The 22,162-nt window shown below is 39.9% G+C and overlaps 1 protein-coding gene across 3 annotated transcripts in view; it reads right to left on the bottom strand.

Annotated features, from left to right (window-relative positions):
• sytl5 (synaptotagmin-like 5) overlaps positions 1 to 22,162 on the bottom strand; it is a 57,568-nt gene that overhangs the window by 18,971 nt on the left and 16,435 nt on the right. For 2 of the 3 annotated variants that reach the window (XM_088352537.1, XM_088352535.1), the window contains exons 2-9: positions 10,815 to 11,094; positions 9,975 to 10,190; positions 5,706 to 5,818; positions 5,514 to 5,631; positions 2,387 to 2,527; positions 2,223 to 2,310; positions 2,012 to 2,141; positions 329 to 429 (exon numbers count right to left, since the gene is read on the bottom strand). In XM_088352537.1, coding sequence (XP_088208663.1) covers positions 329 to 429; positions 2,012 to 2,141; positions 2,223 to 2,310; positions 2,387 to 2,527; positions 5,514 to 5,631; positions 5,706 to 5,818; positions 9,975 to 10,190; positions 10,815 to 10,930 — 1,023 coding nt within the window. In that variant the 5' untranslated portion in view covers positions 10,931 to 11,094. The remainder of the gene's footprint in view (positions 1 to 328; positions 430 to 2,011; positions 2,142 to 2,222; positions 2,311 to 2,386; positions 2,528 to 5,513; positions 5,632 to 5,705; positions 5,819 to 9,974; positions 10,191 to 10,814; positions 11,095 to 22,162) is intronic. The other variant, XM_088352536.1, reaches the window with a different exon arrangement.

The following is a 22,162-nucleotide window of genomic DNA, read 5'->3' on the forward strand; positions in this document are numbered from 1 at the left end:
TTTTCACAGCATTGAAAAATGCTAAAAGTGTTTGTGTCATGTTTGTCCTACAATAGAGAACATACTAAAACAAAAATGTTTTCCCTCCGCCATCTTTTTCGGTTTGTAAACATTTTTGGCCAAGGGTCCACTCGGCAGCGGTAAAGAGCCGCATCCAGCTTTCGGGCCGCGGTTGGCCAACCTCCGACCTACACCAAACCATTAATCTTAACATGTAGAGTGAACCAAAAAGGTCAAAGTGGCCCAAGACTGGACTGAGAATGTGGAAAAACAAAGCTCATCCTACGCTCTTTGCATTTACCTTCAGCATTCACACATCGCCACTTACCGTCTCATTTAGGCCAGGAACAGAGCGGCTTCTAAGACTAAAGGTATCGTCACTTTGTTCGGAACCTCCGGCTGATAGGTCCATCTCGGAACGACTGTGATCTGATAGACGGGAAAAAAATAAAGGACTTTTTACAATATAAAAAAATCTGAGAATATATAAAATATCATTATGCAACTTTGGAAAAATAGGCGGAGCGGGATCAGCTGTAATGCTGAATCAAGCGGATGTGTATAAAAATTTTGATTTTTGTGTCCAGAAATGAAATGAGAAATGAAACCAGGAATTATTTCAAAATGGCCAGTTCAAGATTCAAGTCATATTTATTTGTATAGCCCTTAGTTACGAGGAGTCTCAAAGGGCTGCAGAGACCACAAATTATTGCAAACCACAGATTATTAATACACCATCCCCTGATCTAGAACCTACATGAGGGCAAGGAAAAAGAAAAAGAAAAAAACTTTTTCTATTCCTTTCTTTTCTTTCTTTCATTTTTCTTTCCTTTTCTGCTTTCTTTTTCCTTACTTTTCTTTTTAATTCCAATTTTCTTCTCTTTTTTAATTCCTTCTTAAAGAAAAATCAATTTTCGTTCTTTTTGTGTTACTTTGTGAAAGGCTAGGTAAAAGTTATAAGAAAAAAACATGTTTTTTTCCACACTCTCTGTAGTATGTAGTCTTCCTTGGACTCATTTTTGGTTACACTAGAATAGAATAGAATAGAATAGAATAGAATAGAATAGAATAGAATAGAATAGAATAGAATATACCTTTATTGTCATTGTTACAAAATGGGTTAACATATTGTGACAACGAAATTGGGCATGACACTCCAGTTTTACACATTAACAGTGAGGTATGAACCAAGAAGATAAAGGAACAGAGAAGATGAGATTATAAAACAAGGGGGATAAGGCTATGGTGATAATTTACATGGTATTTACACAAGAAATGTCGGCATGTGGGATGTTACATTCAGTTGTTATCCTGATACCATTGGTATCGTCACAGCGAACTCTAGTGGACAAATACAAAACACTTTCCCCTTACCTTTTCGTAAGTCATCTGTATAACTCTTTGTAGAGCGATTAACTGTCAGCACGCTCACCGACACAACTCCGGTTCGATTCCCGTTGCACAATATACTATGGTCAGCGATGTTTATTGATTGATCAATTATTTTTTATTTAATTATTTTTCATTTAATTATTTTACTGCGACCTTGTAAGGGTAGTGGTCGAGGCCATTGCCTGAATAAACAGCAGTCAAAGGCAAATAAGTCTGGTTATTCAAGTCGCTTGCTGTCTAGTTGGCCAATCGGTGAAACGTGGGAGCGAGGGCAGCATAAAGACATTTAATGCCAATTCAGGCCATATTTTCAGAACAATGAATTCAATGCCTTTTAAGACTTTTCTCAAATCCGCAGAAACCCTGATTTAAGATAAGACAATTGACGCTCAGGGAGAATTGAAGTGCTATAAATATAAGTGATATGCAGAGATGTCCCTTTACAACCTCTTTATAGGAAGCAGGGGTTACTTAGGAACTGTGCACGTTTCATAGCAGCAGCTGTTACTGGAGTGTCTGTTTAACAATGTGTATATTAAGGTGATTGGCGTCACTTTTCTAAAGCTGCTTTTAAAATGAAACAAATAGCATCTTTCTAAATCGTCACAAGGTCACCGACCTGAGGACACCGAAGCCTGGGATACGGCAATGGTCGGAGCTCTGGAGTCACTTCCATAATTGTCCCCAAATTTCTTCTCCGTGGTGCTGCTGCCGGAGTGAAAGCTGGAAACGCTCTCTGCTCCGTCGGGCTAGGCGCAAACAAGCTAGCTGTTATGATAAACGAAGCATGATACTGCCGAGGTCGTGTGAGCGCGTTTGCGGTGGCTAACCCTGACCCTCCTGTTGCTGCTGGAAGTGGAGGATCTGTCAGGAGTCTTGGATCTTCGGTTTAGCATTTCAGAAGAGTCGCTTTCTTTACTGAGAGACACGAAAACACACAATGTCGTTCTGCTTTGGCAATCAATGAGCTAACATTAACATTTTCAGCTGACACCTTTTCGCACGATAAGTCGGAGCAGAGTAGAAGCTTCGCACACTGTAAGCGTCTCCGTCCGATGCGGATTTCACGTCGAGAATGCTGACACCGTTTTCTGACCTCAAGGGTCTGCCGCCCGCTTTTTCCATCCTCATGCGCCTGCCCTCAACACACAAGATTTGCTTTTATAAGATGATCAAACAATAGTAAGCCAGGTAATACAGCACCTCTATTATGTCTGGTTCACTGCCTCGGTCTTTGGTCTTTATTGTCATTGATTACATATCGTGCATTGTCGTCTGAGCAGACAGCTCATAGGAAATGCTATCATGGTGGCAGGTAAGGGAGGGAGGGCTTTGTGAGTTGGGTGGGTAGGCTGTCAGTCGAACAGCGGGACTGGCGCACAAGCCAATGTGCTCGCCCAATACAAACTGGGAAGCATGGCAACAGCTACCTTTATGCGCCTCGTCACATTGAAAATAATTTCATCAATTAAATCCGACTCTGAGGAATGTTTGAAGAAGAAAGAATTGGTGATAACCAGTGGGTGCTCCATGGATTGTTATCAGGTTCGGAAAAAAGACTGAGGTAGCGTCCGGAGTGAAGGCAATAGCAAGGCTGTAGGCCCGGCCAATTGCTACCGCTAGGCTAAAAACACTTAAGCCACCTCTGCCGAACCGGTCTCTCACCTAAACTCAATCCCATGAAACGGATGACCTTGAGCTACAGCTCGTGGGAAACCACTACATTCGGGATGGTTGTATTTTAATTATCAAGGAAACCTGGCTCAACTAGAGGTTATGCGATGCTAGCAAGCAGCTGCTCTGTAAATACTGTTACTTTCTTTCACTGAAAGAAAAGGGTTTCTCCCTTCTTTTTACTTTTGTTTAACAAAATAAAGACCATTCATTCAACGGCAATTCTTTGTAATGTGTTTATATTTGTAGATCTATAGTTATTATTTGTTACAGTCTTATACTCTCAGTCGGTAAGGACGTCATCTCGAGTTTGACGCACGGGGCTTAAATCTCTGTTCCTTTATCTTCTTGCTTATACCCTCACTATGTGTAAAACTGGAGTGTCATGCCCAATTTCGTTGTCACAATATGTTAGCCCATTTGTAACAATGACAATAAAGGTATATTCTATTCTATTCTATTCTAAATCAAGGTGCGACGGGTTTCACTTTTCGCAGGGGGTTCTCCGTTAACCGCGATAAACGAGGTATTACTGTATTAGGAATGCACGATAATTGTCGGGTGATTGGTAATTGAACTAATAATGACAAATTAGGGCATCTGAGTACAATTATCAGTTATCAGTTTGTGGAACAGGGTTCACCAACTGTTTTGAAGCTGAGAGCTACATTTTGTTACTGATTGTTGCAAAGGGCTACCATTTTAATTAACATTTCTAAAATAACATCATATTTTGTTACTATGTTATTACCAGGTTGAAATTCTTATAAATTGAGTCAACCACTAAAACATCACGTCAGTTAGGACTCAAATTGACTAGAAAATTGCAACGACCCATTACTGATGAGATATTTTCAGAACCTGTCCGCGAGCGACTTAGGTGTTCTCAGGGGGCTATGACATTGGCGACCCCTGCTTTTTAATATTAAGTTTGGCAATCGTTTGTGGTGTGGTGTCGGACTCGGTGTATTTTAATTGTATGTTTCAGGTTTTTGGATTTAAGTGGAGCTTGGACGCTAATCTTGCCTGAGCGCTTTATTCCAAGAGGTGTTAAGCTTCTGCTAAAATGTGTACAGTACACACACAATTAGAAAAGCATCCCTAAATATTGTAATTATTTTTATTGATACTTTGGTTAATATATTGTATGGGCCACAAACAGTTTAAACACTGAGTGCAGCTTATGTTTGTAGAATATTTGCAAATAAGCAACCACTTTTAATCAATCTCTTGTGACTACCATCGTGAGAATACTGTTGAGTGAAGATGACATCGTAAACCCTCAGGCTTCACCTAATCATCTATACAGAGCCTTGCAAAAGTAAAGAGTATGACTAATAATAGTCTTATACACAGATTTTCCCACCTCAGTCGTGTATGCCTGTATGGCATCCAATGTGATCATGGGCTTCTTGGTTGTGTCTCCTTGTTTGGGTGGAAAGTTTAGACGAATGGACAGGTCTTAGGGGTTTAATGCTCTTTTCATTTGATATTGTGGTCCAGGGGATATGTAAATGTTGCGAAATTAGTCATTTAGGTTTACATTAGGTCATTTAGAAGTCCCCAAGGAACTTCTGAAGTCAGTTGGCTCAGCTGAAATAGGAGGCCAATATTTTTGCAACATCTACTTTTCATTTTGTTGTTGTAAATATAACCTGAAATGTTAAAATAAATGAAATGAAATGATCTGCATTTATATAGCGCTTTTCAAGTCAAGACTTCCCAAAGCGCTTTACAGTGTGCTTCACATTTCCCAATAGCGGCTGTGCAGCCATGTAAGGCGCTGACCTGCTTATTGGGGGCATTAGAGGTTCAGTGTCTTGCCCAAGGACACTTCGACATGTTACACAGAGGAGCCAGGATTCAAACTGCAATCTCTTGATCCCAAGATGAGCGCTCTACCTCCTGAGCCACTGCCCCGCCAATAATTTTGTTCCACCTCACTATTGGTTCTCACATGTTGTTGATCCTTAAAAAATATTTTCATGTTCTTGAGTAAAAATTTGAAGCCTGAAATGTGGCAAAATTACAAAAAAATCTGGAAGGGCCAACACGTTCGCTTGGCAATGCAATTGGTTGTCAGCTGAGCCCTGAGAAATATTGATGTCATCATACTGTCAACAGATGGATTTTGATTATTAACTCGTTTCTTAAAAAAATTAAAAGTTACAATTTTGAATTATTTTCATACAACGGCTTTTTATGAATCAGTTTAAACTAATCATCACACTTAAAGCTCTAGCAAAAAATGTTTACAGCTTTTGTCTACTCAGTTAAACGCTGAATTTCACTAGTTGCTAATCGATCAATAATTAGCAACAACTTTCATTTCTACTTTAAATTTCACGATGTAGAACATTTCTAAAAATGACAATTTTTGAAACGACGATTGCATATAATCGATTTGATTTACAGCCCAGCCGAACTAGTAATATCTTTGATTTTACCCTCTTTTTCTCAGTCCGTCCACAAGATTTTTGGAACTCCTGCCGGATTTTGGTGTGCCAGTATTGACCGCCCCAGGACGTAGCTTCAAGTTTTCTGGAGACTTGGTATCCTGGGTGACTTGGGGTAAAACACACTTCAGTTTAATGTGTTTTACAAAAAAATTACAGGAGAAGTGAATAAGTGAAATTCACCTGTTGGGCTGCTCAGGATGGTTTGCTTAACCATGTCGCTGCTCAACAGTTTGTGCTCAAAGCGTTTTGATCGCTCTTCCAGGAACCACTCGCCTGTCACCACCTTCAACTCCCTGAACGCAATGGAAACAGACAGAATTGACTGGCGTGTCAAAAATACTGCCCGTAGGCCGAGTCCGGCCCGCTGTAAATTTCGGAGTATTTCAAAAATAGCAATTCTCTAGCGTCTCTAGCTCATTTTGATCACAAGCTATGATTTTTTTTTAATAGTATACAGACCAAATGCTCCTTCCCACCACTACAGGGCTTTAAAGGTGTAAAAGTACCGATTTCCAGCCTGGTTTTGTGTCAAAGACAATACAGGGTGTTCCAAAAGTCTGGCTATCTTAGAAACTATTAAGAATATAAAAACACATCTGGTAAATTAAAAAAAGCTTCTAATCTGAATTTTTACATGGAATGTTCGCATATGTTTAATGTAAGCACCATTGGTCACGTGACACACATCAAGCTGTTAGTCAAATTCTTGCCAAATTCGTCCCAGCCTTGCATTTTAAATGGTTTAAACAGTTTCTGTTATTCATGCTTTACTGCTTTGTCCTATGTAAAAGAAAGCCATCTACAGACCATTGCCCTTTAAAAGAGCAATAGGGAGATGTACCCCAATATGCTGGAAAACTGCATAAGAGATAAATTGAGTGAGAAAGATTTGAGTGACTTCACTGGGGGGCCACCACACTGGCAAAACATTATGCTTATTTTGGGTGTAATATTTTTATTTATTTTAAGACATTTATTCTTGTTTCTTTAATAAAATGAGAAAATATATCTAGCAGATGGTAGATCCATCCATTAGCTGCACCGCTTATCCTCAGTAGGGTCACAGGGGTGCTGGAGCCGATCCCAGCCATCCGCGGGCAGTGGGCAGGGGACACCCTGAACTGGTTGTAGATGTTTTTGCAAGACATTTTCTACCAAGATTAGAAATTAAATGCTGTCGCCTGTGGCGTCTTCGAACACGTGCTAAACCTTTCCGCCGAATCTCCCTGCGATGCATGTAGAGGCCCCACGTTGACGCAGCGGTACACCCTCTCTGGGGGCACGGCCTAGCAGCTGGCTTAGAACTGGTGCGGACCAGAAGAATACGACTGTTTGCTAGATACAAAGCATCGCTAAGGCAAGTGGTGGGTGGTAACGGGATCTGATTTCTGCCAACAGCTCTGAATGCCAAAGTAAAGAAATTCAACGAAGGTGGATAAATGGTGGGAGTTACTATAACTTCCTTTACTAACCAAATGCCTTGTCATCTAATTAATGACACTCGTGAATAGAGGAATGAGATTCCCACTGTCACAAAAGTGTACGATTGCGATCTTGGCAGAATCAGCAGGGAAATGTCTCTCACAGAAAAGCAGCACATTGTGCTATGATTAAGACATTGGTTTGCAGACTCTGTCAAGACCTTACATTTTCAATCAACTAGCGCAGCAGCCAATATGAATTAAATTAGTAATAACATATACACAAGATTGTAACAAAACTTTCTCAAAACATAACTCAATGTACTGTACTGACCTAAATTCAGAATCCCATACAATCACAACAGCCTCTACACTTGCTGTGATTTTAAGCTTTCACATCCCTCACACACATGACAAAATGACAGAGAGGAGATCAAGTATTGCTACTGCTTCATCTACTACTACATTAAAAATAAATCATTATACATGCCAACATTAGTTACTATCTAAGGAGGGAGGGGTACAAGAAAATTTTAGGGCTGACAGTTATCAGACTGAAGCCGAATTTGACGTCACAGATTTAGGCCCGATAAGAAAATTATACCCAATAATTAGTCACCTACTGCCACGCTAAAATATTTAATCATCTACTTGTTAGAAAGATTCCAAGCATCAGTATATATGATGATTTTTGTCACACCCGTGTGTATTTGTTAATGCAAATGTAATTAATATTGACTGCTCCGGTTGTAAATTGAGATTGACCGCTGGGGACAAGTGTCTTAATCGCGACAAAATGGGTTACTTTTCCAAGACATTTCCGAGCTGAATTCTGCCAAGACCATGATCTTACTCCATGGGAACAGTGGAAATCTTGTTTATTCATTCATGTGTCACTAATTAGATGACAAGGAATTTGGCTACCAAAGGTAGTCATTGTTACTCATGCCTTTTACCCGCGCTTCATTAAATGTCTTCACTTTGACATTCAAAGCACTTGGCAGAAATTGAAATGCTTTTAATAAAATTAAACAGTCGGATACCCCCGGTTGAGCGGGTTTTAAGCCAGGTGAAGAAATAGGAGAAAGAGACAGAAAGAGAAAAAAGAACATTAAGAAATTAAAAAAAATAAAGAAAGAGAGAGTAAGATAAAAGAAGAGAGAAACACAGAGAGGAAGATAGTAAAAAAAGGGGATAAAGAGAGTGACAAAGAAAAAAAAGAGAGGGAGAGAACAAAGAGAAATTAAAAAAGAAAAGAGAAATAATGAGAGAGAGCAAGGAAAAGAGAGAAGAACTACAGCTCCAATTGCTTTGCGAGTGGCGCCTGGCTTTGACGACATTGAGCAGACATATTTAAGACTGCAGCTTATTTTTGTCTTGGGCTACCACAGCGGTGTGTCACGGGCCGGATTAAAATCCTTGGCGGGCCTGATCCGGCCTGCAGGTCGTTTGTTTGACACTTGTGTCCTAAACCAACGTGAACACGGATATAAACATGCACAGAACGTTGGGCATGTGGCAAAATTGAGTACAGTGGGACCTCGCTACTTTGTGGTTCCACGTTCGCAGGTTCAGAGCTTCGCGGGTATAAAAAATAATGATAAAATAAAATAATTTTTAAAAAAATTATATATATATATATATATATATATATATATATATATATATATCTCATCTCATCTCATCATCCGTACCGCTTATCCTCATTAGGGTCGCGGGGGGGCTGGAGCCCATATATTTATATATATATATATATATATATATATATATATAAAATTTATTTCAAGCATTGTTGAAGGGCCTCGCTACTTAGCAGATTTTCACTTTTCGCGGGTGGTTTTGGTCCCCATTAACCGCGATAACCAAGATATTACTGTATACCCTTCACATTTCTGCACATAATGTTTAATATAACAACAATGAAAACATCACATCGACACAATGAAAGGTAGTCTGTGTAAAGATTTTATAGCAGCGTACATTTTTTTTTACCCTCAAAGAAACTATTACATGTATAACCATTAGTAGGTAAACCCAGACATGGGGACTTGAGACTTAGTGACTTGGACTCGAGTCGACTCGAGTCGCTGTTTTTATGACTTGTGACTTGACTTGGACTTGGCAATCTAAGACTCGGGACTTGACTTGTGACTTGACTTGCCCAAGAAAAAAATACTTGGGACTTACTTGGGACTTGAAGGTGAAGACTTGAGACTTACTTGAGACTTGCACATGTGTGACTTGGTCCCATGTCTGGGTAAACCCCTGTTAACAAAAGTGAATGAACCCTTAGGTAAAAGTTCCCAAAGTTCAATATATTGTGACTTTGCAGAGCCACTTTAATCCCCCTGGTCATGGATTTCACCAGAGCTTCACAAATTGCTACTGGAATGCTCTTTCACTCCTCCATGACAACATGACACAGCTGGAGGATATTCGATATCCTGCACATCTCCACCTTCCGCCTAAGGATGCCCCAAAGATGTTCTTTTAGGTTTAGATCTGGAGACAAGCTTGGCCAGTCCATCCCCTTTATCCCTTAAGAAAAGCCTTGGTTATCTTAGAACTGTATTTGAAGTCATTGTCAGGCTGGAACATTGCCCTGTAACCCAGTTTCTGGAGGGAAGGGATCATTCTCTGTTCCAGTATTCCACGGTACATACTTGAGTTTGTATTTCCCTTAATAAAATGCAACCCCCCAATTCCAGTTGCACTCATAGAGCCCCAAACCATGACATTCCCAAAACCGTGCTTGACTTTAGGTATGTCACAAGCATGTTTTTCTCCTCACTTGGTTGCCGCCACACATGCTTTACACCATCTGAGCCATAAAAATTAATCTTTGTCTCATCAGATCATAGGATATCTTTTCAGTAAGCCATAGCCTTGGTTTACAGTACATACTTTTTCATTGTGTCAAAGCGATGTTTCTTCAGTGATGTTTTATTACACGTTATAACAAAATTTCTGCAGAAATGTGATGGGGGTACTCACTTTTGTGACATGCTGTTACTGGGCGGCCACTTACGAGATCTTAGCGCACACGTTACATCTCCACTGACGCGGCTTTGGAGTGGAGACGCGGCACTCGCTGCACACGCGCAGCTGGCACTCGTCGCATAGCTCGCCGCGGTTGAAGATTAGGCCCAACGTTTTGACGCAACGGGCACACTGGCGCTCCTCTGGCTCTCGAGGCTGCCGCGAGCCTTTACGTTTGATCTCCAGCAGTTCATTCTTCATCTTCCTGTTGGAGGAATGAAAAAAATAATTAGACTAGTCTAGAAAATATTACTGAGTCATCAACAAGGCCCAGAAAATAATCGGTTGCTCCCTACCCCGTCTGGAGGAAATTGGTGGCCGGCGATACTGCCGTAGAGCCAACAACATTTTAAATGACTGCTTTCACCCAGGCCACCATCTCTTTAACTTGCTGCCCCCTGGCAGTGTCATTTTGCTGCACTCTGACTTATGTTTTTCCGTATGTTCTCCCTCTTCCTCGACCTTACATAATTCGGTCACACACTTTAAAGTTAAAATTTCCTTCTCACAGCTGTTTTCACTCGTCTTGATATCCCAGCATTTTTTCCTACTATCATGACTCGTCCACCTCCTTGTTTTCTTGTTAGTTCATTGCATTTCTCGTCACATTCCAATTACCCATGTCACATAGTTATTGTCTACTCGGTGTGCCAAACCCTTGCCTGACCTCCCGGACTACGAATACCTCCGAATGACATTTAGGACTTTCGACCTTTTGCCCATGTATTTGGTAACATTTTTTTGCCTCTGGTGCTCTGGATACTGTTGCCAAGGGAAACACGATTTGAGCAATGGGGTAAGAATGTATTTTCCGAAGCGCCGTTCTTACCGTATCCGCTTCTCCTCTCGCTTCCTCAGCTTTTCGTCCTTCTGCAGCACCTTCAGGATGCTATCGCGCTCGTGCTCCAGCAGAAAGGAGAGGTTTAGGTCGTCGACCACGTCCATCGCTCGCCTCGAATCAGCCCACTGTCGGCGTGATCAGACGAGAGGAAACGCGGTTCAGCGGCAGTCGGCAACTTCTACTTCTTCCCCAGGAACCGTTGTTTCCATCCTTGACGTGATTCAAGCTTCACATAATGCAGAAGTTGTCTGGACTTTGTGAGGTAAACCTGTACAGCGGAAAAGTAGAAACGATTAGGTGAGCTCACTGTTGTGGGCAGAGGTGGGTAGAGTAGCCAAATATTTTACTCAAGTGACAGTAATGTTACTTCAGAATAATATTATTTAAGTAGAAGTAAAACTGTACATGGTGAAAATACTACTGAGTAACTGTAGATACATGGCATTAACAACCAATCAGATCATCAAATTATCAAAGACCATCCAATAAATAAAAAATAAATTTAATTTAAAAGTAGATTAAAATAATTAATGTAAATGCAAGTGCTTTAATAAACATCCATCCATCCATTATCAGCACCGCCTATCCTCAGTAGGGTCGCAGGGGTGCTGGAGCCCATCCCAGCAATCTTCGGGCAGTGGGTAGGGAACACCCTTAACTGGTAGCCAGCCAGTCGCAGGGCACACAGAGACAGAAAACTCACTCACTCATTCACACCTAGGGACAGTTTGGACCGGCCAATTAACCTGACATGGATGTTTTTGGAATTTGGGAGGAAACCGGAGTGCCCGGAGGAAACCCACAGGCACAGGGAGAACATACAAACTCCACATGGGGAGGCTGTGGTAGCTGGACTAGTACCCTGAACCTCTGCACTGTGTTGCAGCGCGCTAACCACCCATCTGCCGTGCCACCGTTTTAATAAACAATAAATTAAATAACGGTATAAATCAAATAAATAAATGAAGCACATGTAGCACCAAGTAGCACATTTAAAGCCCAAATACTTAACAGGCTCTGCAAGCGGAACAAGAATATAGCTCATGAACTCAAACAAAGGAGGCATTGAAATTTGTAGCTGGTGTTTCGTATCCTTTTTAAGGGGAACATGAGGATAAGCGGTGTAGCTAATTAGATGAGATGAGATGCTCTTCTGTGTTCTCATAGTCGATATTGCTAAGCGACATTTTCGATGTGTTTCCTCCGTAAACAAAATTCCCCCCACTGAAGTTGTATAGGGTCACGTGACGAGGCTGCTACGTCTGATTGGTTAAACATGGTAGAGCCTGGCGGAGTTCTGTGTCAAAATAAATGCGCCTTAGCGGAAACAGACAGACAGACATGTACTTACGTGGAGGGGCTTTATTTTATTATTATTATTTTTTTTTTAACTTTTTATTTCTCACACCAATTTTGACAGAGGTTTGATTCCTCCATCATACATCAACACAAAATATATACACTTGACACACTCATAAATAACAGCAGAAACAACAAAGAAAAAAATACTATTAATAGAAAGGAAGAATAAATGTTCATACGATACATCCATACAAAAAGAAACATATATATATATATATATATATATATATATACACATAAATATATATATATATATATATATATATATATATATATATATATACACATATATATAAAATAATAAATCAAAATATACACCCAAAAAAAAAAAAAAACAAAAAAAAACACATAATAAATAGGGGGAGGTGTTTAGACATCAAGTAAAATTTGTGTGATAGGCTTCCATCTTTTCTCAAATTGGTCAAGTTTCAGTTGAAGTTTTGCAGTGATTTTTTCCATAATGTACATTTGCTTTAATTTGTCTCTCCATTGTTTTATGTCAGGAGGTTGTGGTTTCAGCCAGGACACTGTGATCATTTTCTTTGCTACCAGAAGCATTACCCTTAGTATATATTTCTGTTGACCAGATAGTAATTCTTCTGGCAAAATTCCTATTACGTAAGCCTTTGGGTCCAACCGCAACTCCCAGCCCGTGATTAATTTTATTTCTCTCTGGATACTTCTCCAAAAATTTAATATTACAGGGCAATTCCAGAAAATATGCGTAAAGTCACCGACCCCCCCACAGTTACGCCAGCATAGATTTGAGGTATTTTTATATTTTGAAGTGATAGAGGGTGTATAGAAGAATCGCATTTTTACTTTCCATTCAAACTCCCTCCATGTCGGGCTGTTGGTTATTTTGTGTCCCTCTTTCAATGTTTTTTCCCATTCGTTGTCTTTTATCGCTACATTAGTTTCTTGTTCCCATTTTTCCTTAACTGCCATGTCCTCATTACTGAGATCCATTCTCAGGGCTTTATATAGTTTTGATATAACCCCCTTTATTGATTGTCCTTTTGTATACGATATTAATAATTCCTCTACCTTAGTTGGCTCCTTACATATTTTCCCCCATTCCTCGTGTTTCTGGAGGTAATGCCTTAGTTGCAAATATTTGTAAAAATCATTTCTGGGTAGGTCAAACTCTTGTTGGAGTTGTTCGAATGATTTCATTGCCTGTGCTTCCAATACTTGGGTAATCAACATCAGTCCTTTTTGGGCCCATTTTTGAAACCCTACCTCCATACCCCCAGGTTTAAAGTCTGGATTTTTCGCTATTTTGGTAGCCCTATTCACAGATCTTGATATTTTTAATTTTTTTTGTATTGTTGACCAAGTTTTAATAGTTCCCTTAATCCATTCATTCTGGATTTTTAATTTCTTCCACCTCGTGACTGATATGTATGGTAACGATTCCACCAGCATATTTGGACAAGATCGTTGCTCCATGTCCACCCATATCGCATCTTTGTCTGTAGTAATCCACAAGATGAGTGCTTTAATTTGAGCTGCCCAATAGTAATATTTAATATTGGGTAGGTCTAGGCCCCCCTTTTCTTTAGGAGCTAACAGGGTTTTGTATTTTATTCTAGGTTTCTTGTTTTGCCAAAGGAATTTTGCTATTAACTTATTTAACATTTTAAATGTGGATGCCGGGATCAGAATTGGAAGGGATTGAAACAGAAATAATAGTCTTGGTAATATGTTCATTCTGATTGTTTCTATCCTGCCGATAAGACTTAAGGGCAAAATTTCCCATTTTTCCAAATCTTTCCTTATTTCTTTTATCAACATTCCATAATTTGCATCAAACAGCTGTGTGGAATGTGGTGTAATGGTCACCCCCAAATATTTAAACCCTTTATTTGTCCATTTAAAATCAAACCTTTCAATCACATCTGTTGGACATTTTCCTGATATCATCATTGCTATTGATTTGCTCTCATTATTTGAATACCCAGCTACTTCTCCATATATTTTAAGGCTCTCCAACAGTGGTGGTATTGATAACGAAGGTTCCTTCAGCATTACCAACAGGTCGTCTGCAAACAATGATATTTTATGTTCTGTTCCTCCTTCATCCAATATCCCCCTTATTTGCTCATTTTGTCTAATTGATTCTGCGAGTGGTTCTATGCTTATTGCAAACAAGAGTGGGCTTAAGCAATCCCCTTGCCGGACTCCTCTTTTGATTTCAAAGAAATCTGAACAGTGACCATTTACTCTAAGACGAGATTTCGGATTTTTATAGATAATTTTCACCCATTCAACAAATATTGGAGGGAAGCCAAAAGCTATAAGTGATTGATGTAAGAAGCTCCATTTCACCCTATCGAAAGCTTTTTGTGCATCCAAGCTCAGTAACATCGAGGGTTGGGTCTTAGATTTTGTGCTCGTAATTATGTTTAGTATCCTCCTAATATTGTTTGCACCCTGCCTTCCCGGAATAAACCCTGTTTGATCATTTCTAATTAATTTCGCTATAAATTTCTGCATTCTTTTTGCCAGTATGCTTGTAAGAATTTTTAGATCATTACAAAGTAAACTAACTGGTCTATAGCTTTCACACAATATTGGGTCTTTTCCTTCTTTGTGCAGGACTGTTATGATGGCTTCCGACCATGATTTGGGGGGATCTCCTTTTGTTAGAGCATAGTTAAATACTTTCTGCAGTACTGGTGTTAATTCTTCCTTAAAGCTTTTGTAGAACACCCCCGGGAATCCATCCGTTCCTGGTGATTTATTTATTTTTAAGTTATTTATTGTATCTTGTATTTCCTGTTTTGTAATGGGGCGAATAATTTCTAATGTATCCCCCCCTGTTAGTGTTGGTAAATGTAGTTTTCCTAAAAAGTTTTGTGCCGTGTAGTTATCTAAGTCATTTTCTGAGTCCTTGTATAATTCTTTATAATAATCTGCAAATGCTTCTGCTATACCTTTGGGTTTTACTAAACATTGTTTAGAGATAGGATGTTTTATTTGTGATATAATTCTATCTGTTTGGGCCTTTTTAAGTTGGAAGGCTAGCAGTCGACTGGCTCTATTGCCCATTTCATAGTATCTCTGGTTCACAAAGCGCAGAGCCCCTTCTGCTTTATTTGTCAAAAGTTCATCTAATTTGCTTCTGGTTGTTTTTAATACCTGTAATCTGGATTCATTTGGTGTTTTTTTATGTTCTTCTTCTAGTTCCTTAATCTTATCCTCCAATTCCTTCTGATTCTTTAAGCGTATTCGTTTCAGCCGGGACGATATTTCTATTAATTTCCCCCTTATTACAGCTTTCCCTCCTTCCCATAATATTGTTGGAGAAACCTCATTGTTGTCATTGATTTGGAAATATTCTTTTATACACCGTTTTATTTCCTGTACTACGTTTTTATCTGAGAGGAGAGATACATTCATCCTCCAATACCTAAAATGGGGTTCATTGTCTAAACTTAATTTCAAAGTAATTGGAGAATGGTCACTTATAGTAATATTCTCTATACCACACTCTACTACTGTATGCATATGTTGTCTTGAAATGTAAAAGTAATCAATTCTCGAGTAGCTGCCATGCGGGTTTGAATAGAAAGTATAGTCTTTAGTTTGGGGATTCTTCTCTCTCCATGGATCTATCAATCCCAATTCTTTAGTTATGTTATTTAACATCCTCGACGTCTTTGTATTTGTTCCATGTACTGAAGGATACTTGTCCACTTTGCAATTCTGTACAGTGTTAAAGTCACCTCCTATAAGTAACATTCCCTTCGCACAGTTGGTTATTACTTTAGCTAATACTTGAAAAAAAGTCCCCTTTTCCTCAACTGGTGCATAAACATTCATTATTGATATTTCCCTACCGGCCATTGACCCTATAATCATTATATATCGCCCCAGATTGTCCTTCACTTCTTTTTCGACTTTAAACGCCACCCCTTTTCCAAGTAAAATTGCTACTCCCCTCCTTTTACCATAGGATGCGTAGAACACCTGGTTCACCCATTCTCTTTTTAGCTTCTTATGTTCAATCTCGGTCAAATGTGTCTCTTGTAATAAGGCTATTGAGCTCTGCAATGTCTTGAGTTGATTCAATATCTTTTTTCTCTTGATGGGGTGGTTTAGCCCATGTACATTATATGAAACAATATTTAGATTGCTCATGCTTTGTATTGAGTCTCACTGATTTTTGAAGCATACAGAAACACTACATTAACTACTAACACCTCCATTGACAAAACAAACCAAATTACTAACAAACATATTGACAAGCACACATAATTTCCCACCAAAAAGAAAAAAAACACACCCAAAAAACAAAAACCCATGTCTTCCAAGAGTCCAATTGGAGAGTTGTGGCTACCCTCCTGGAAATATGCACTCAGTGCGTGAACAACTTTTGTACCGTCGTCCATAGTTATAACTAACTAAATATTTTAAAGTAGCTCTATGCCAATATATATACATACATTGTTTTAATTTAAAGATAACAATTTTACTTGGTATTTTACTTACTTCTAACTTATTGAATTTATAATAGAAAGGGCATATATGGTCCTTACTCTTTCTCCCCAAATCCGAATATGGCTTCGTTTTGCTCCATAGGAGCTTGTAAGTCACCTTCTATGATGGGGGTGTTCCCTTGTCTTCCTCTCGATTCCGGTCACTGTGGTCCAAATGTTCTTTGACAACATCTTTTGCAGTGTCTCCGTGTTGTCCTCTTCCACTTCGATCCCCATTTCTTTTAGCAATGTTGCTGCCTCCATCAGTGTAGAGAATGTTCTTATTCCTGAGTCCAAAAACATCTTCAGCTGGGCGGGATATGGTGATTGTGCCTTTACGTTCTTTTCCTTTAACTTTTTGATAACGTCCCTTACTTGTTTCCTCTTTTTTTGGATTTCTGTGGTGTAATCTTGGTTGAAGTAAACGGTCTTGCCTTCATACGTTGTCTTCTGCTTCCATGCTTCTTTCATTACGGATTCTTTCACTATGTAGTCGGTGAAACGTACGATAATTGCCGGTGGCAGTGCTTTACCTAGAAACTTGTTCCCCAGTGAGCGGTGTGCCCTCTCAATGCGCACATCCATATGTTCGGTTGTCGGAATGTTCGATTTAATAAAGTTTGTTATGAAGCCGATTGTGTCGTTTCTCTCGGCACCCTCGGGAATCCCATGTATCCTAATGTTGTTCCGTCGTGATCTCGACTCCAAGTCCTCACACTTTGTTGCTAGTTTGGTGGTTTGTTGGAGCAAGGAGACCGTTAATTGCTCTAGTTTTGACGTTCGCTCTTCCGTGTTAGCATGTAGCTCCTCCATGCTTTCCACCCTCCGCTCCAGCAACACAGTGCGCTCCAGAAGTTCTTCGATGCTCTTTTCCAGTCTTGTCATCGCAATCTTGCTCTCCTTTGCTGCTTCAGTGTGTTCTTGCCGTAATTTACGGATTTCGTGGAGGATGGCCGAGTCACGTCCCTCGTCGATCGACGCCATTCCTTCTGCTCCCTCGATCTTTTTCTCCTTAGCGCCCTTTTCCTCGACAAGTTTCCCCTTCTTGACCATGTTTTGTTGAATAATTTGTCTTTAATATGAGTCACAATTTATACCTTTTCTGTCTTTCTCCAAGTAAGTATTACATTACTCTTTAGTGATTTTTGTCAGAGCTACTTTCCTTGCTGCCGTCTACCTCATTGCGCCACCGGAAGTCCGGAGGGGCTTTATTAAGAAAAGAAATAACGACTTCGATATAGTGGAGTAAAAGTACCGTTTTTTTCTTCACAAATTTACTCAAGTAAAAGTAAACGTATAGGGATTTAAAAATACTTATAGAAGTACAAAATTTACCAAAACTTTAAAAAAGTTAATATAATGGAGTAAATGTACTCCGTTACTACCCACCGCTGGTTGTGGGGTTATGAAGCCAAAGCCTTTTAGGATAGACTTCGGGGCCTACCTAAAATGTACTTTACCCATTAATGGCACTGAATACGTTTACTTTGGTAAATCTCATCTTTGGACAGCCTCCAGTTTCCAGTTAGACCAAAAACATTGACGAACTAACAAATAAACTATGCTTCATGTTTTATCGTTGAAAATGTTTTGGTCCACCTGGAAACTGGAGGCCGTCCAAAGTTTACATTTACCTTACAATCCCCAATTTTTGTCCATTTAATCACGTGTATTGGAGAAACCTGGATAATATGGACTTTGGGAAGGTGTATAAGGTGGTGCACATTGTAGTTACTCTCCGTTAGAGAGCTTTTCTCACTGCAACTGTCCACCTAATGTTCCCCTTACAATAATAAAGACAATAATGCATCATGCTAATGCATTTCTTGATGTTGACTTGATAGAGAGCAGCTTTGCCATTAGATGAAAACAGTTTCTTATTATCGCACCCAATTCTTTCCCCGGCAACCTCTTTCTGACGCTCGCTTCATCCCTTTTACGGTAATTAGGGAAGCGGTCGCGTCTTCATTATCAACGATTGCGTTGCCTCCTGAGCAGAGCTGCAGCTGCACTCTGATCAATGAGGACATTTTCTTTCACCTTTCAGTCCACATGGGAGGAATTTCAAGCAGTAAATGCTGTAAAGGTCGCCTTCAATTATGACTTCTAACCATTTGAAAGCACTCGCATTCCTAATTGTAAACCAAGCAAATTAGCGCAAGTTAGTTTCTATTGCTAAGGAGATGACACTCAAATGTATCTGGAGTCAACCGCTCAGATTATGGAGATGGAGGCCCACCTGACTGAGATAAAAGATGGATGCTTATTTTTGAATCTTAATCCTGAAAAAACAGATGTAGATTATTGGTCCAACACATTGTCATGACTTTGACTCGGTCAAAAATGTGCGTGTTCTATTTGACCCTTATCTGTCGTTTTGGTTACGAATAAAAACATTTCCAGAATAGATTTTTCCTGCTTAGTAATATATGATATTTCTCGTCTCAATTACTGTAACGTATTGCTCTCTGGTCTCCCGATGTCTGGCATCAGAGGTTTGCAGCTGGTGCAAAATGCTGCACTGAGGCTTTTGACTAGAAAAAGAAAGTTATCATGTTAGCCCAGTTTTAGTTTTCTTTGAACTGGCCTTCTGTCATTTTAAAGCTATGTTGCTAGCATACAAATGTTTTCATGGACTTGCCCCCTCTTTGCTTTCTATGTTCCTGCTTGCAGCGTTTGCTCGGAAAACGCTGGCTGACAAGTGATTCCAAAAGCCAAGAAGAAATCTGTAGAGTTTTAATTTGGGCCCTGGTGCACTGTAACTGCAACCACAGTGGATGTGTTTAAATCCAGACTCAAGACTAACTTATATTCTACAGTTTATTAGTGTTGTCGACCTCATGCTATTGTTTTATTGCCTTTTCCAGTGGCTGAGTGAGGAAGAAGCACAAGTCTGGATGTTGCAGGTGCATGCATTCTGAGCCATCGGGCCGGCACTTGAACCTGATGCATGGCATCATCTAGAACCAGCTGCATTGGTTGATATTTTGAGACAGGAAGCTTGTCATTGCTGTAAAGTGGACTGTTTTGTGCACAATTTCCCTTATTATTTATGATTGTTGTTGATGTTCTATTGTCTGTTGATGCCCTTATAACATCCATTGCAGCCTGGTCATCCTGAAAGGGTGATCACCACATTTGTGACCCCTTCTCATGTCAAGATCAGAACGGGAACAGGGCCTAATTGCATAACGTTTACCACAAGTTTTATTGAAGGAAAGAGGAAGGGCTGCGCCCACGATCTGGTGTTCGCCGGACGCGGGAAGCAAGTCGCTCTCGTACTCAGATTGTGATCCGAACGCGGAAGTGGATCTTCAGTAGCAGAGACTGGGAGAGGCGTGGTCGGGGGCGGAAACGAGTCGTAAGCCAGGACGGGAGAGTAGATGTAGTCGGGAACAAAAATGGGTCGTAAGCCGGGATGGGAGAGCAGACGTGGTCGGGAACAAAACAAGTCGTATCCGGAGACAAACAGGAGCAAAAACAGGACAGGTCAGAGTCAGGGTCGAAAAAGGCTTGCCTTGTATACACAGAGGTTCGCAGACGGACTGACAACTGGAGATTGACAGGAGTGGGTCCAAATAGGGACAGGGAGCCAATCAGAGCCCGCAGCGGTTGGCGCCAAATGAGCGTGCACAGGTGATTCTGATCGGTAATCATGACATCTCAAGGTTTCTTTACATTCCTCTTGCTGAGGTTTTTGAGTTTTTCTTGAGTGTATATAGGTTTCAGATCAGGGGATGTTGTAATGGAGGTCCGTGCAGCTCTTTGAAACCTTTGTAATGAAAAACTATATACGAATAAATGTGACATGACTTCCAGTCATGAGAATGTAACACAATGTGTATTACAAGTCAAATGTTCTTGTTTGCTTATTTATGGAACTAAAAAAACCCTTAGAATAAACTACAGTAAAATTAGGAAATAAAATATTTTAAGAAAACCCACTTGGGCACAGTGGAAAACATACGTAACTGAAATTGTACCTGGTATCTTTGAACTGTGAGGTAGATTTTTTTAACTAGTCGGCCACCATGTCACCCAAATAGTACATAAAATCAGTAAAATATTCTACCAGCAGAATATGTTTAAGGATTGTTTTAGTGCTTTAAGTCATATTTAAACGAGCTAAGATTTTAAAAACATATTCTAGAATAAATAATTTTAAACTAAGGTGAGAAATAATTTCTGCCATCAGATAAAAATAATTCTTCAAATACATAGCAGTAAAATAATATTCAAAAGGACACCGTGTAATATTTGACCTCAAAATATTGCTGTATTGTGTTGTGCAACCGAAAACGAGTGCTACAAAGCACAAGGAAGAATACAAACAACAGACACTCAAAGTGAACCAAACCGCACCTGTAGGAGTGGTGGACAATCAGGTCCCCTTAAGTTAGCCTTATGTTATGTAAAATAAATTTCTCGACCTACGAGTATCTTAAAAAAGGCACGTTTATATGATATTGTATAGCACTAAACAATTCTCACTGTCCTTTTAATAATTGCGATATGTTTATACCAAATGCAATTTAATAAGCATTTTTATAGGTCCCCGTTGCATTTTTTTCCCACAAGCAAAATCCAATTACGAAAGAACAAAATAAGATGCACAAAAATGTTTACTGCAAAAACATCTTACCCTATTGGCAAATATTGTTTTCATACCACTAGGAGGGCCTAAATAACAAACACTGTCCCTTTAAGTGTGTCATGACCAGAATGGAAGTTGGACCCAGATGCGTAACGTCAATCACAAGTTTATTAAGATATATATCCTGTTATCAGGAAAAGGCAGCGCCCGCGATCCGGTGCTCGCTGGACGCGGGAAGCAAGCCGCTCACAGAATCGGAACGTGCTCCGAATGCGGAAGTGGATCTTCCGGAGCGGGATATCGTAGTGTAGTAGACGGAAAAACAGGTCGTTGGCCGGGATGGGAGAGCAGAATGTGGTCAGGTTAAAAAAACTAGTCGTTAGCCGGGACAGGAAATCAGAACGTGGTCGGGGTAAAAAAAATGGGTCGTAGCCGGGGTAAAAAAAACGGGTCGTAGCCGGAGACAAACGGGGAAATCAGGAACGGCCGGGTGAAAAGGCGGGACCGACGGGAGTCTGAGTCAAAAATGCTTGGCTTGTGAAAACGGGTTCGCTGACGGACTGACAACAGGCGAGTGAAAGGACGTAGCATAAGTAGGACAGGGAGCCAATCAGGAAGCCGGCAGCGGCTGGGGCCAAACGAGCGGGGACAGGTGAAATTAATCAGTCATCATGACAAAGTGTAAATATTATGTTGGGATTTCATTTGATTTTACTGTTATTCTTTAAAGAGGTAAAGGATATTTTTGTACTTGTTATCATTAGTAGTGATGAGGATTTGGGTATCAATATGGGTCTGGAAAAAAAGTCTTATTGATAAACTTTAAGCAAAATCCATTGGACAATTGTATTTGTCTCCTTTTTAGTTTATAAAATATGTCATAGCTATAACATAAG

The sequence above is a fragment of the Urocampus carinirostris genome, chromosome 14 (genome assembly GCF_059441175.1).
Source record: "Urocampus carinirostris isolate Australia breed hairy pipefish chromosome 14, RoL_Ucar_1.0, whole genome shotgun sequence".
NCBI classification, from domain to species: Eukaryota; Metazoa; Chordata; class Actinopteri; order Syngnathiformes; family Syngnathidae; genus Urocampus; species Urocampus carinirostris.